General features: G+C 35.4%; 2 protein-coding genes across 2 annotated transcripts in view; both read left to right on the forward strand.

Annotated features, from left to right (window-relative positions):
• The window catches only part of LOC136036708 (phosphatidylinositol 4-phosphate 3-kinase C2 domain-containing subunit alpha-like), a 144048-nt gene that overhangs the window by 23396 nt on the left and 105490 nt on the right, over positions 1-15162 (forward strand). The window contains exons 4-6 of the mRNA XM_065719037.1: positions 40-612; positions 1842-2207; positions 8304-8473. Of these exons, the coding sequence (XP_065575109.1) occupies positions 40-612; positions 1842-2207; positions 8304-8473 (1109 nt within the window). The remainder of the gene's footprint in view (positions 1-39; positions 613-1841; positions 2208-8303; positions 8474-15162) is intronic.
• LOC136036707 (zinc finger protein with KRAB and SCAN domains 1-like) overlaps positions 8578-15162 on the forward strand; it is a 264716-nt gene continuing 258131 nt past the window's right edge. The window contains exon 1 of the mRNA XM_065719034.1: positions 8578-8582. The gene's annotated coding sequence lies outside the window, so the exon portion shown is untranslated. The remainder of the gene's footprint in view (positions 8583-15162) is intronic.

A 15162-nucleotide genomic window follows, 5' to 3' on the forward strand; every position in this document is an offset into this window, starting at 1 on the left:
TCCAGATCCTCCAACTTTTTTATTTCATTTTCTTTTCAGAACCTTGCTGGAAATCAAAAGATCTTATATACTTTGATGAGCCTTCAACCAGTTCAGCTGTTAGCGTTAAGGACCATGTCCTTCAAATATTCGACCCACTTTATGAAAATTCGGAAACTGTTTACAACTCCCCGATTGACGCTATACCCACTGACGATACACCTTATGACGCTAACGACCCTTTTGATTACATGTACATAGAAAAGAAGACATCTGAGAGATGTTCATCTGTGTACGAGTCACTCACTCTGGAGAAGCGCCTTTCTGTGGCGAGTGCCACCTATGCTCAGCCAAACAAATCTGACACTCTGAAAAGGAAACCTGAAAAGCCAAATAGTGCCATCATCAATTTCAAGATTGAGCCATCTCTACCAGGGGCTGAAAATCATGATTTGCAAGAATTTGTTAAAAGTATTTCTGATTTAAGAAAAAGCTTTACTGCAGATGATGTTTTTACTAATCCTGGGCTGGTTATTAGTCCAACTATAGAAAGCAGCTATTTGCATGCGACAAGTGTGAAGTTAATTGTTTCTATCCCGTCAAGGTCGCAGCCTGTTATGTTCACATGCTCAGGTAATTTTATCCTATATATGATAAGTTTTGTTTAGTAGAAAACCTCTTGAAACTTTGAAAATCTTGTGGTCACGCGCTCAGGTAATTTTTATCCTATGCTTGGTAAGTTTTGCCAAAAACTTACCAAACGTAGCTTTTATATGTTAAGCATTTTTCCATAATTTCTTTAGATCAGTGTAAGAACCGGAGAAATTTTTATGGATTTTTTGAGAGAAATAGTCATTTTATGTGCATTTATAACCGAGTTACGATTGGATAATTTTTTAGGGGGGAAGGGAGAGGCTCGAACCCGTTTACTCTTCTTTCCCTGGGCACGGCCTTGATTGAATATTTTTGTATGTGAGAGCAAGGGCTCCCAAGGCTTGAATTTTTTTTTTTACTCCCAAATTTTCAACTTTCCTTAACAGATCCTTCAGTTAAATATCAAGGGGTTGCTTTACTTCCTGTTTGAAGTTGCATTAGGCGTTCATAATGGACACTGAGTAGTTATAGTCATCTTACGCTTGTATTTGGTAAATTTTGTTTAGGAGAAAATCCTTTTAAAATTCGAAGGTCTTCCGCTTCAAATCCCTTTCTTTTCTATACTTTGTCATTGTCATGCAATGACATCTGAAATTTTGTCATTGCATGACAATTCAGATACATAAAAACATGTATCTGAAATTTTCATGTTTCTGAGATAATCACACCAAAAAGTCTAAGCGTTTCTCAAAGATTTAACGTGAAACTGGAACTCAGGTAGATCAAATTATAGTCTAAGATGTATACCTGTGGTGATTTTTCCTTATGAGGATACCTTATCAAACGATGTTTAAGGGTGCAATGAGGCTTGGGGGACAGCGATCCTGTGCATTCGCACGCCCTTCGGGTTTTCCTTCCCCAGATTTCTCCAAGTACCCATATAGAGCTGGGTTGACTCTGGCTGAGCTTACAGAGTCACACCACCAATGCCGTTCCAAACCAAACAACATGTGACACCAGGCCTCGAACCCTTTTCCTTCTGCACTGTAATGTTGTTCACGAGAAGGACAATCACGGATTCAGGAATCGACTGAGCGGTTGCATATTATCGAGATAGGGGTCATTCAAGTGCAAATTTGATGTTTTGGTGTGTTTTTTAAGCTACAAATAAGATGTTATTTTGCCCTGCAAAACAACAATTTCGACCCAAACAGGGCCAAGATGTTATCGCTAATCCAGCTCAGTTTTTATTGTATTTTTTTTTTCAGGGAATTCGTCTATTCTCCACATTCTGACGTACCTTCTATGTGAAATGGTCGCTGACTGTCCATCTGCAATAAAAGGAATGGATCTGTCCAGTCCAACCCTTCCTACTTCAGATTATATTCTGAAAATATGGGGTATTTCTGAATACCTTGCCCTTGAATCGTGTTTACAAGATTATGAATACGTTCGACATTGTATCAATATGGACGAAGATATTAAGCTTATTCTTCTTCATATTGACGACGTTGATAGGAAATTAGCTCGAAGTAATGATGACGATAAAACTGACCATAAGTTGCGGATTGAAGACTTGTTATCTGGAGAAGGAATGCTCAACGTCACATACGACGATGTTATACTGCTTACTGGTGGGTAAACATTTGGGATAGCTAAGATAAGATTTAATCATCATAAAATACACATAAAGATTACATTTTACTATTCCTCCAAAGGCTCTTTGGCCTGTAAAAAAGGGGGAAAACAAACGAGTCACTTACTCAGAGAAGAAAAAACAAACAAATATTCAAATAGTCACTTACAGAGAAAATATACAGAGAATATATATATATATATATATATATATATATATATATATATATATATATATATATATATATATATATATATATATATATATATATATATATATATATATATATAAACAGTAAATAAATAAATAACTTCTAAGAAGCCAAAGAATTTTTAATAATTTTCTGAACAACCGAATGAGTGGCACCTTCGAGCTGATTCGGGCAGCTTATTCCACATAATATAACTCATAATTAAGGATCAAAATCTGATCTTACTCAAGGAGTAAAAGGAACTTGGGTATGAATTTTGGTATTGCAAAGATTATAATTATTCTGATCAGAGGTAAAAGATGGCGGAATACTTAGAGGATGGGGGAGGTCACCATGAAGCTGAAAAAAAAGTAAAACATGCACACGAAAGAATATACAGTGACTCGAGATCAAGTAATGGGATGACGCTTGAACGATTATTTCCCTTAATGAGGTTTCTAGCTTTATCGAAAACATTGGAAAGTGGTTTTAACAGTGAAGGAAAGGGTGGTATCCATACTACTGGACAGTAACAAACGTAAGATTGGAAACGGATAAAGAAGTTTCTTTTATATCGCGAGTTATTTTGACGTGAGGCCCGTTCCAGGTTGTCATTCTATTCAAGGCATTTCCCTGATTTATTTTGCTGTTTATTTTTTTCTATTAATTTTTTTCGGTCTTCTTCTTGTCTTTTCCTGTTTCTATTTTTTTCCTTTCTTCCTTCATCAATTGAGTTTCTTTTGTATTGAGTAGCGTGATCTGAACGTGGTTTTTTAATTAGCTAAGGGTGATAACCTCGCTTGCCCTGCCAAGTTTATTACCTTTCTTGGCAGGCGAATGGCGAATAGTGTTTTTTTTTCTTTTCTTAATAAATGTATTTCTAGTATATCTCATAAGATTGGATCAATCAGTGAAAAAGGGTTTTCAAAATTGATCCAGGAAAAGTATGCTTAAGTTTCTTTAAAATACTGAGACTCTGTATATCTTCATTTAATCTGCATATTACTAAAATAACGAGACAAATTTTCATCAACAAGAATGCCCAAAAAACGAACATATGATCTTTAGATCTATGAATTATCCCATTTGGCTGATGAATTTCAGATAACTGGGGATAAATCTGAGAGACATGCGAAAATATAAAAAAAACAAACTGGAATTAGAAAAATTTATGGTAAGATAATTAGCATCAAGCCAGAAAATTACTATACCAAATCAAATTTTCCAAATTTAATCGAAGCTCTGATTCGTAATTTCCCAAACTGCCAAGTGTGATATCATCAGTAAAACAAACAAGGACATCAGAAGATGGCGAACTATAGTTATCACTATGGGCAAGGGAAGGCTTAGAATGACAAAGTATCTAAAAGGCTTAGATACAGCAATCAGTAAATTTCTGCTTTTTCACTGCATAAAAAAGATCATTTACATAAACCAAAAGTAGCACAGGCCCTAAAACTGGTCCCTGAGGGACTCCAAAATTCACTTGTGAGGGTGAACGGAAAAGTGGATCAACATAAATTAACCTATCATTCAAATAATAATGTCAAAATGAGATGAGAAAATTAGAGTATCTTGCTGAAGTTGGTCAACCCTGTCTTCTATTTTTGAAATTTTATTTTCAATCAAGTTCACTGCATTATAAAGTCGTTGAAGGGTTGTTTCAATTTTTTTCAAATTTGGCATTATATTCAAGGGAAATAGAATTATGAACTTCTTTCACAATATCTTCACTGATAATTTCCGAAGGTCGGCGATCTTTCATTGTGTGTGATACGACACGAGAAATGTCTTTCATTAGGTTGGACTTAGTGTTCGTTAGTTTCTCTTGAATTTCATTTGTTATTACCTTTGCAGTTCATGCTGCTGCAGAAGTCAGAGTTAACGGTGCTAGGCTGGATTTTGCATTAGTTTTGGTGGGTATTGAATAGTAGGTTTTATTCAGAGTCTTGTAAATATCAAGGAATACCTAATGCTCTTCAAAAGCCTTATTTACATCTTTATCTGTCCTTTCACAAGCTTCTTTTAAGTGGTCATTCCAGTTGCGGATATGTGCTTCAGCTATATTATGCTCAGAGTGGGTGCCATAGCAAAAGACTAGATATTAAGCTTGATTTTTCTGGTCTTTGGTGGTTTTAATTACTACTGATGACCATAAAGAATATCCCTAAAATAAAGTTAGGACAAGATGGAACGATTTGTATTTTGCAATTTTATAATCTGCAGTCGCGCGGGGAGGGGGGGCACGTTATGTAGCAAACTTCAACAGTAAAATTTTCCAATTTGCCACACCAAAGTCCTCACGTTTGTAATGTGTGCTTGGTTTTTCACGAAAGTTCATCAAATTTCAGAAGGGATTATCCGATTCAATTGAAAACTTGTTAGGTCTTACACTCTTTGAACTCTGACAGTGAGGTATATACGCTTCTTAAAATTGATATACTGTCTGGGTAGGTACAACTATAAAAGAAATTGTTTGAAGTATGTGAGGCCATACTATGGGGAGGGAGAGTTTGGTGTATTAGGGGTTGTATTACTAAAGGGTAACCATCTTTTACGTAGTTGGACCCCCCCCCTCCTACTAGGCCAAAAAGGTGTACAGCTCTTGTAACTAAATCCTTGGTATTAGCTCAGAGTAAGTGGTATTTCTCTTGAAATACTTTCTGTTATGCAACCTGTTGCTAGTAGAAGTGTCAATACTGGTGGTAAGTTGACTATTAGTGTTGCTAATACTGCTTTATAAAACATATCAAAGATGTGTTATAATAATTTAAAGTGTTCCATGGAAATGTTTTTTTTTTTTCAATTACTCTGTCCACGTAGGCCTACTTTTTTTCTCCTTTTTGTTCTTGTTTTTAGTTTTTATTATTATCAATATTAGTCCTTTAAGGTTTGTAACTTTTACTGATTGGTGTTCTGAGCTTAAAAATACTGCTAAACTTGTTGTTACTATTATCAAAAACTTCTTTTATTTTGTTTATTATTTTTGTTAATTTCATTTATTATTCTTTATTCAATATTCTTGTTATTTATTAATTATATCATTTTTATCTATTTATCATATTATTTTTATTATTATATGTTTTACATTAACATTATTCTTATTAAATTATTATTAAACTGACCATTTTTTTAAGTAATTATTATATTTAGTAGGACCTTCCGCCAGATTTTCTATTTTTTTTTTAGTTTCGTTTAACTTAAAGCTCAATCGCTAATTTGCTACTTAATTTGGTGTAGTTTAATTTGATTGTCATTATGTTCAGCTACTCATGTGTTAAAATTCACCCCCAAAAAAGAACCCTGAAATAATGTTTGCTCGAAGTAAGCAAGACTCAGGTTTTCTAGGCGATTCATTCAGATACCTTCTTTTGGTTATGCAATAGCAATGGGCCTGTTTTCCTAAAACGAGCTACCATTGATATTTCTATTTTCAAATCCATACGCCTCACAAGAAGGTCTTAGTTCTCAGGAATTTGTCCAAATACCCCCCTCCCTCCATTTCTTCTCTCATACAGAAAAATTGAAACAGCTGGACCTAAAAGTGAGATTTATTCTTTTTCAACCACTCATTTTAGAAAAAAAACATAACATATACTGTTTCTTGGACAATGTATGGTATGCATTCTGTTTAGTATGTTCAGTTTAAATGATTGAGGTTTAAATATGAGGTATTCAAAAACAAAGTCTCAAAACACCCTTTGAATCCCTGCAGCCTGAGATGTTGTTTCTGCTCAAATTCTGTAAAAGTCGGGTATCCCAAGTGCTTTGCTATTTGTCCAGATCCACCCTCTTAGAATATTGTTCATTTTCTTCTTCAGATTCTTCCAGATTCATCGAGTATTCTAGTATCCTTCGTGATTCACCCGGATTCATCTTTTGGCTCTGAAAAAATATGTATCTTAGTAAAACAAATTGGGTAATATCAAATTTTTTTTTATAAGGTTCATGCTCCCATTGTAAAGTTCTTAGCTCTCAGAACTTCAAGATATCCCCCCTCCCCTCTTTTGAAAAAAATGAAGGATAGGGTCCTAAAAATACAAATTGTTGATGTCTTCCTACCGTAAAATTTTGTTTACCCCCTTATTTTTCAAATTTCGCGTGAAGTCTTGCAGATGAATCTGGAGGCGAGAACAAATAGGATATTGTTTCATATACTTACAAATGCAAAGTGGTGCAATGAGGTCGGGGTTGACAGGCTGAGCCTGTTTGTCCAAAAGATGTCAGTGGCGCTTGTAAAATAATTTTCAAGGTCGGATAAAATGGTAACGGAATATAGGTGCACATAATACGGCCTAGCGAAGAAAAATGTCAATCAATCATTCAATCTATTGAAAGAAAACAGAGAAAAAATTACAAAGCTTTAGAACCTCACAAAGTTCTTTGACCTGTGAGGTATCGACAATACCCTCTATGCACTTGTGAGAAATGACACTAAACTTTTGACCAATAGTAAAACAAAAGTAGAAATTAAGATGAAATTAATTATACCTAATTTAATGTTGATGTTTCTTATGGTTTTGAACATTTTGAGGAAGCTGGGAATTTTTATTGTTTTTTTCGTTATTCCATGGTTCCATATATACAGTGAATTTGAGAGTCGTTTTGTTAACATTTTGTGACCAAAGTTATTTATATTATAGTGCCAGTAAAAAATATGTAGAAAATGTAGGCTGTGTGGAAAATATAGGCCATGGGACACATTATCGAAATCTTGAGATTTTTGAGAGTGAACGCTCAAAGTTCCTCAGTGACCTAAACATACCAAAGTTACCTAAGTAACTGCTCCTATATAATGCTACAATTTTGGAAAAGAAGAGAGGGGTACAGATTCAAAATTTGGCTTGAGTGAGTTTAATAATAATAATAATGCGAAACAAAACAAAAATTAATGGATACATCACGACAAAGAAACCAAGAGTATTTTAATAGGTGTTTGCGTCTCTCTTAATTTACTTCCTTTTCAGTTATCTAAGTCGAAGTGTTGAAATTCGCGATTGTATTTTTCATACTTTTTTTTTATCGTTACCTTACTTTTGAAAACTATGCGTTGCTTCGATTGCTCACGCTTTATGTCTCTTTTACGGCCTATTTCGGCCTCTCTTACGATGGAGTTTGTTCTCAACTTACAGGCTGAGTAGCTAAGAGACAGACTGTTCACACTTTTGTGCGTTTGTAAACATTGTAAGTGGTCACGGTATAAAAATTCCCTTCATAAATGCGTAATAAGTGACACATAAATGCTCGATTGCGATACAGTCAGTTTTCTGCTTACCACACCCGCCGGCTACTGAAAAATTGTCAACCATTATCAGCGTTGTCAAGTATCCTGAAATATTTAAGTAAGAACCGATTCTAGATGCAAACTGTTTCTTTTTGGGAGAATATTACGGGTCCTTTACTTAAAAGCGACGTTAGACATTATGCTGTAGAAGGTTCTATAGAAAGTATAGCGAAACAGGGAGGTCAATCGACGAGGGGAGGAGGCAGAGGCTATTGAAAAAATTGCCCCTCCCCCTAGGTTACGAACTGGTTGACTTGTATCCACTATAGAAAATCGTACCTTAAATAAATGATGAATGGTGTGGTTGCGGTCTTAAAAAACCGTTAAATTTTCAATTATCAGATTGTCAAAAATTTTCAGGCCTAACCTAACCTTAAATAAATGATGTAAGGTGTGGTTGCGGTCTTTAAAATCCAATAGCTCCAATAGCACATCATTCAGGGGTAAAAATCAAGAATAGCGACTTTCGAGAGACATTTTTAGCAGAAGCGGTTCTAACCTCTTTTGCTTCTGGAGCAAAATAAATGATGAATGGTGTGGTTGCGGTTTTCAAAAACTGTTAAAAGTTGCAGTATTAAGTACAGTGAAAATGCGCTCTATAAGTCACTTTTGAATTTCAGAGACTATTGAACACGAAGCAGAGAAGCTATTATTAACAATGGGTGACGCACAGATGACGTCATTTACACAGTCTGTCAAAGCAATATGCTCTGTTTTGTTAGGTCTTGAGGTAGCTGATATAAGCAATGCAATTAAAGAGTTAATTTCTACCTATGCTGCCGTCGACAAGGTAAGTCATCAAGCCTATATCTGCACCGTCAAGTCTAGCCTCCTGTTGGTTATTCTCAATGTGCAAAGGACAGTGAATTGAACCTGATTCTTAGAATTGATTGATTGGCAGCTTAAACTAGCATAGTATTGTACAGTATATTTGACTCGAAAAGCCCCGCAGGACCATAACTACAAAAAAAAAAATACACGAAAAAAATCACAAAAAAAAGAAAACTTACTAATCAAATTATCAAAATACAGAAAACCATTCAAAAATACTAATACAAACAAACAAAAACAAAGTTATCCTAGAACACTCACACGATGGGCTTTACCTACACGAATAAACTGCACCATTTCCAAGCATTTTTTCCACCCAAGCCCCTTATCCACTCCGAAAATGTCCTTTCTCAATCGCTTAACCCTTTACACTTCCCCAGAAAATGCGATAAATTTTCCTTCCACTCTCTACACATCCGGCAGTGTAAGGACCTCACTTCATTCTAACCCTTGCCAAATATTTTATTCTTCCCCCAAGTGGCATAACATTACATCTAGAAGAAATTACTCTCTTAATATCCTCCCCAGATAGCCGAGCTCTAAGATATTATCCCTCCCTTCCTCGTCCTCTCCCATATGTACCTCAAAAAAAAAAAAAAAATGAAATTCAATTTTTTAAAAAAAGGAAAAAAGACTTTTATATGCAGTTATGGAGTTTTATGTAGTAACAGGTGCCAAATTTGAAAAAAAAGGAAACGTAAGTGACAAAAAAGCTAAAACAGATGGCATCACACAGGGCCACATGGCGTACATTGTATATATGTACACCATGTCCATGGCGTACAAATAACAGCTCAAATAAGGATAAATGCTTTTATTAGACGGTAAAAACAATGAGCAAAATTCTGGATATTTTTTGGAAATTCTGGAAATATCCAAAGTTTTCGTCATGGTTTTTCACTGTCTAATAAAGAATTTATCCCTATTTGAACTGATATTTCTATCTGCTTAATGTTTATTTATTTGTTGTCTTTTTATTCATATATTATCTTACTTATTTATTTTCTCCATTCAGTGTGACAGCATGGATGGTAGTACTGCCCTAAATAATTTTAACGACCAATAGAAAAATCGCAGTTTTCTGAAATATATTGACCTAGGCTATGTCACGATTGTTAAACAACAGTTACAAGTCATGGCATAATTCAACGATCAAATAAAATAAATTGATAAATAATGAATCAATAATAACAGTAATTAAAATGCAAAGCCATTAAAATTGAAAACAACTGAGTTATAAGAAATGAAGATGGAAATTATAATGAAAGATGAAAGATAATGAATTATAATGAAAAAAAATGAAAAAGATGAAAATTTTTTTTAATGAAAGATGAAAGATGGACAATATCAATGTATCTGTGTCATGTCTATGGCACAAAGTACGCATTCGTACAGAAAGTAGTTAAAAACGTTAAAAACGAGTAATTAAGTAAATAATAAGATAATTGGTGTGAAATGGGTGGAAAAGGAAGGAAGTAAATAGGTCAAAAAGGAAAATTACTTACATAGTCGGAACATTTTTTAGTTTAATAGGTTTTTGCAATCTTTTTAACGTTTTCAAATCTTTTCAGTTCTGAAAAAAAATATCAAAAATGCAATTCTTTAACATGAATTTTGATTATGAGTGGATGAGAGGAAATAGTTATTCCATAAATACTAAATTTTCTGTAAATACAGTCTATATTCAGTCTTTGAACTGTTAAGATCTATCTATTCTTTAAAGAAGATTAATCTCAGTTTCGAACCAGTTGTTGGTAAAGAATTTTCATTCTGATTTAATTAGACAGTGAATTCTTTTAGTAGTTTAGAAATAGTGAGATTTTTATGTTTTATAAACTATTAAAAATATTTATTCAGCATCTATAACCGAGTGGAATTTGTGACATCACTGGATAAATTGACCTGACTGGAGTTTTTTGTCCGCTGCATTAATTGAACTTTTGACATTCTTAAAATGAGATAATTTCGTAAAAAATCAATGAGCCGTTTGTCAATTTGGCAATAATATGGATTATAATGGCACATAATTGCTCTCGTAGTGGCAAGACCTGTAATAAGCAGAGCTTTGAATTCGTTCATTTTATCCCAAGGAATGTTTACACAAGGTCAGGATTCAGGGGATAGCCATATATCAAATGTTGCGGAATCTCGAATAATGACGATGCTCACCCTAATGAATGGTCAGTCGGCAAAAATGGACACAATTTCATCAGAAATAGCGGGAATAAATTGGGGACTAGCACAGCTATCAACTAAGTCGGAGGGAGCGATCGCTGAAGTTAAGGCAGAAAACATAAATACGTAGCGAGAAGTGGATTCTCTGAGAACAGAATTGGTGAAGACGCAACTTAAAATGATTAATATGGAGGCTGATTCGAAAAGAACAAATGTGATTTTGCACAGCTTTGTTCCGTCAAGACAAGCACGGACATTAATTGAAGATGTAGATGCCACTTTAACCAGTTTATTCCGAACGCTTCGATACATCTTAGCGACATAAAAGACGTTTTCCGCATTACATGTAGTCAAAACCCCTGTCCCGCTTTGGCTACATTTACGATTGCTTTTTGCCGTGATTTTGTTCTGAAATCAGGTCGACATTTTAGACATGCAAAAATTTGGATTACGTCTGACTACACAAAATGTGAATTGCTTGCGAGAATGAAACTGAACTTTTTCCTCGAGGCAGTGAAATCAGCGGGAAAAGAGACTAACTTGCGTGGTATGAAATAGTTTGCAGAGAACAAGAGTTATATATACAATTGCGCAACTGATGCCATAGAGGAGCGCACAGTACCTGATGGTGAATACAGAAGGGGAGTTGCTAGTGTACACTAGATATCAGCTGTTAACGTTGATAGAGGGCGGAAGACCGAGAGCGGATTCGCAGTTATCGAACTCAAGCGCCACATCTATGCAGTCATTCGGTAGCGCATTTAGTGATTTGTAATCGAAGTGCGTAAAACATTCCGTTTCCATTCCTGCGCCACAAGTTGAAAGGGGGGCTCCAAAAAGAGGAAATTATGAAATTATTGGCCCGAAGGATAGTGCGCGAAATACAATACAGCCTCCTTTTCTTATAGGTAGGGCCATAATAAATGAAAGTTAGATCGCACCTCGTAAGCTATCTTTCCAAGGATCAAAGTGATTGACCGCAAGAATAGGGAAACCAGGGTCATGATGTTGTTCAGGAAAGAATAAATATGGTGCATTGGAACATTCAAAGATGGAGTGAAATGAAATTAATAGTCTATTGGTATCGCAGTGCATGTTTGATATTGTAGCATTGTTTGAAACTTGGTTTGAAAATGAATTTCAGTTTGAAAGGTTTCGGTATTTCGGTGTCCATCGTAAAATATCTAGGAATGGGTGAATGTATGGTAAAGTAGCAGTTTTTGTATGTGAGAATATTTTGTCTAAGCATAAAGTCCAACGGCTGAAGAGTGTTTCTTGTAATTTGATATGGTCAAAAGTCGAAGCCGATGGACGGTTTATTATTTTTGTGCAGTTTATATCCCTTCAGAGTCGAGCTCGTACAATGATGAGGATACGCGGTGTACATTAGAGGATAAAAACGTAAATTTCCTATTCAATTTCCTTTCGACTCGTTTTCTCTTATGGAGGACTTTAATGGTTATGTTGGGGTTACTTCAGAAGTTTTGATGTTCTCTCATGTCTGTACGAATGAGGCTGCTTGGGAGGTATGGGATGATTTAGTAATCCATCTTCCTCCAAGGGCAAGCAAGGAGCATAGTAGATGGAAGAACAATTGGGGTCGTAAAATTTTGGATTTTTGTGGTATTAAAATTTTGTTATTTTGAATGGAAGAATTGTAAAGGATGGAGGTGTGGCGAAATTTTACTTGTAGTTCAGGGGCTTCTCCAAGTCTGATTGATTATATTTTTGGTGAGATTCATCTTTGGCGTCTCTTTGTGGACTTCGAAATGATGGCAGCGGTAGGTTCGGATCACTTGCCTGTTAAGGCTACTTTTGAGTGGGTTACTTCTTAGAAACTAGCGGCTTACAGTCATAGGAAGAAAACACGCCGGGAAAAGGAGGGCTGAGGTATTAGAAAGGTACTGAGAGTAACAGGAGAAAAAGTGAAAGATTTTCAGAGTATGCTGATGAGTGAAAAAGTTCAGTACGAATCAGAGAAATGTTTAGTTTTATTAGGTGATGAAAAAATACAGGAGTCGTTAGCATTAGTTAATGATGTTGGATATGAGCTAGGTTCAAAGTTAAATTGTAGGGTTGAGAATGATATTAAGAATGAATATTTTGATGATGATTGTCAAAGGAAAAGCTAGGAAGTTTTAGAGGCACTGCGGAAAGCGAGAGATGGCATAGGCAGTAGGGAAAATGCTAGATTTTATGTTGATTATAAGTTGATTCGGAATAAGTATAAGAAAATGTTGAAGATTAAGAAAAAAGCATGAAATTAGGACAGGAGAGCAACTGAAGAAGATTATAGAAAAGGGGATATTAGGACCTTTTGGTGTATAGTTAAGAAATATATAGGAGGAATAGAGGTTTATGATAGTATGCCAGTAGTAGATTATTGGTCTACATATTTAGAGGAGAGAGAAAATGAAGTGATTAGGGACCGAGGAGGAACTAGTTTGAGTTTTGATCTGGTATCTGTACAATGTGACGTAGTAGATAGACCAATGAAAGAATGTAATTATGATTTGGTTGCTCCCATCCAGGTAAGTGAAGTTTGGGAGACAATTAACAGTGCAGAATGGCCCTTGTCTTGGGCTACGTCTAATCTAGTTACTTTATTAAAAAGGGGGAGGGATTAGACCATGGAAATTATAGAGGTATAAGCCTAAGTAATGTGCTTAGTAAGGTTTTTTGCTAAGATATTATGTCGTAGGATAGATAGCTGGATAGACCAAAATAAAACTTTATCAGATTTGTAGACAGGGTTCAGAAATGGCTATAGTCCTATAGATCAAATTTATTTTATTAGGAATGATTAGGAAACAAGTTAGGAGAAAAGAGGATAGGCTATTTGTTGCATTTTTGTATTTAAAAGGGGTGTTTGATGGAGTGGAGAGAAGCTTAATGATAGAGTCGTTGCTAGCCCTAGGGCTATCAAGCGTATTTGTTAAGGTTATAGCATCTATGTATAATATAGTTGTATAATATAGATATGTGGATAGATAGATGTATAATAATATGTATAATATAGACTGTAGTACGGGTAGGCAAAAATAGGAGAACGAAGAATTTTCATTGTATATTAATGATTTTGAAGAAAATTTGGTTATGGTTTCTAGGAAAAGTGGAGAACAGATATATTCGCAGTGTCAATGAAGGTAGGACACTAGACCGTGTAGATGAATTTTAGTACTTAGGTTGTAGGCTATCGTCCGATGGGAAATGGAAGAAACATTTTAGATGGTAGAAAGTAAGGGAAATAGACTACTAGGAATGTTAAGTAAAAATAGTATTTAGGAAATTAGGGATGTGGGAATGCTAAACTATATTTTTAATGCAAGCATAGGATCGGCTTTGCATTGCGGGGTGGAGCTTTGGGGGTGTAACAAGAGATTAAATTTAGAAAGAATACAGTTGAAGTTTTTAAGCGTATATTAGGCCTTGATAATACGTTTAACGGGTTAGTGCAGAGAAATGATATGGGAATAAAGTGTATGAGACAGAGTAGGTTAATTAGTATTGTTGAATATTGGGAAAAGGTGTCATCGATAAAAGATAATACGATGAAGATGAAACAAGCATTTTTAATGATGCTTCAAGACAGAAGGGAGGATCGTGGCCAAATCAGGTGAAGAATATATTAGATTGTGCAGGGCTAGTTAATTGCTGGAATGAGAGATAGGGGATAGGAGTGATGGTAGGGACTGCATCTAGATTAGTTGCTACTAGGCTTAAGTCTCAGGAAGTTCAGGTTTGGCAAGCTGAGAAAGCCACCTCGTCGTCCCTTGGGCAGAGGTCAAGGAGAACTGGGGCGAAGAAATTTACGTAAAAATAGGAATGGCTCCAGAATATTTGGAATGGCTAACGTATGTAAGGGGGAATTTTATGCCTCTTGGAGAACGCAGGAAATATTTAGGGAAAAATAGATTAAGGGATGGGGAATGTGGGGAGCTGAGGAAGTTGTGCTTGGTATATTTGGTAGGGAGGTTGGGAGGAGAGATTGGATTTTGGAAATTTTTAGATGTATGTGTAACTTAAATACAAATAATATTGGAAAGCTCGTCCGGGTAGATATGAGGTATCGTGATGATTTTCTTAAATAATTTGTCTTAAATCTTTTGTTGCTGTACTTTTTCGCTCGTTTCGTGTATGCCACCATAGCTCAATTTTGCTTTCGTGTGAATAAATATATCTATCTCTCTATCTATAGACACATAAATTCATAATGGACTAAAACTTAACTTAAAAAGAATCTTTTTGCCTGATGACCTTGGTTTGCTTTGCGGAGGTACCGCTCTCATGGTTCAAGGCCTTGAATCGGAAGTACAGTGCGTGGCTGGGGGCAAATTATCCGACGCTTTCCGTTTTTTCTCCCACATCCCCCCTAGTTATCCATTTAAAGCTGAGTCGACTTTGGCTGAACTTAGAGAGTCACAACATTGACTTCCTCCCATGACCTCAGGATTTCAAGTCTAGAGCGCTACC

Source organism: Artemia franciscana, chromosome 15 (assembly GCF_032884065.1).
Source record: "Artemia franciscana chromosome 15, ASM3288406v1, whole genome shotgun sequence".
NCBI classification, from domain to species: domain Eukaryota; kingdom Metazoa; phylum Arthropoda; class Branchiopoda; order Anostraca; family Artemiidae; genus Artemia; species Artemia franciscana.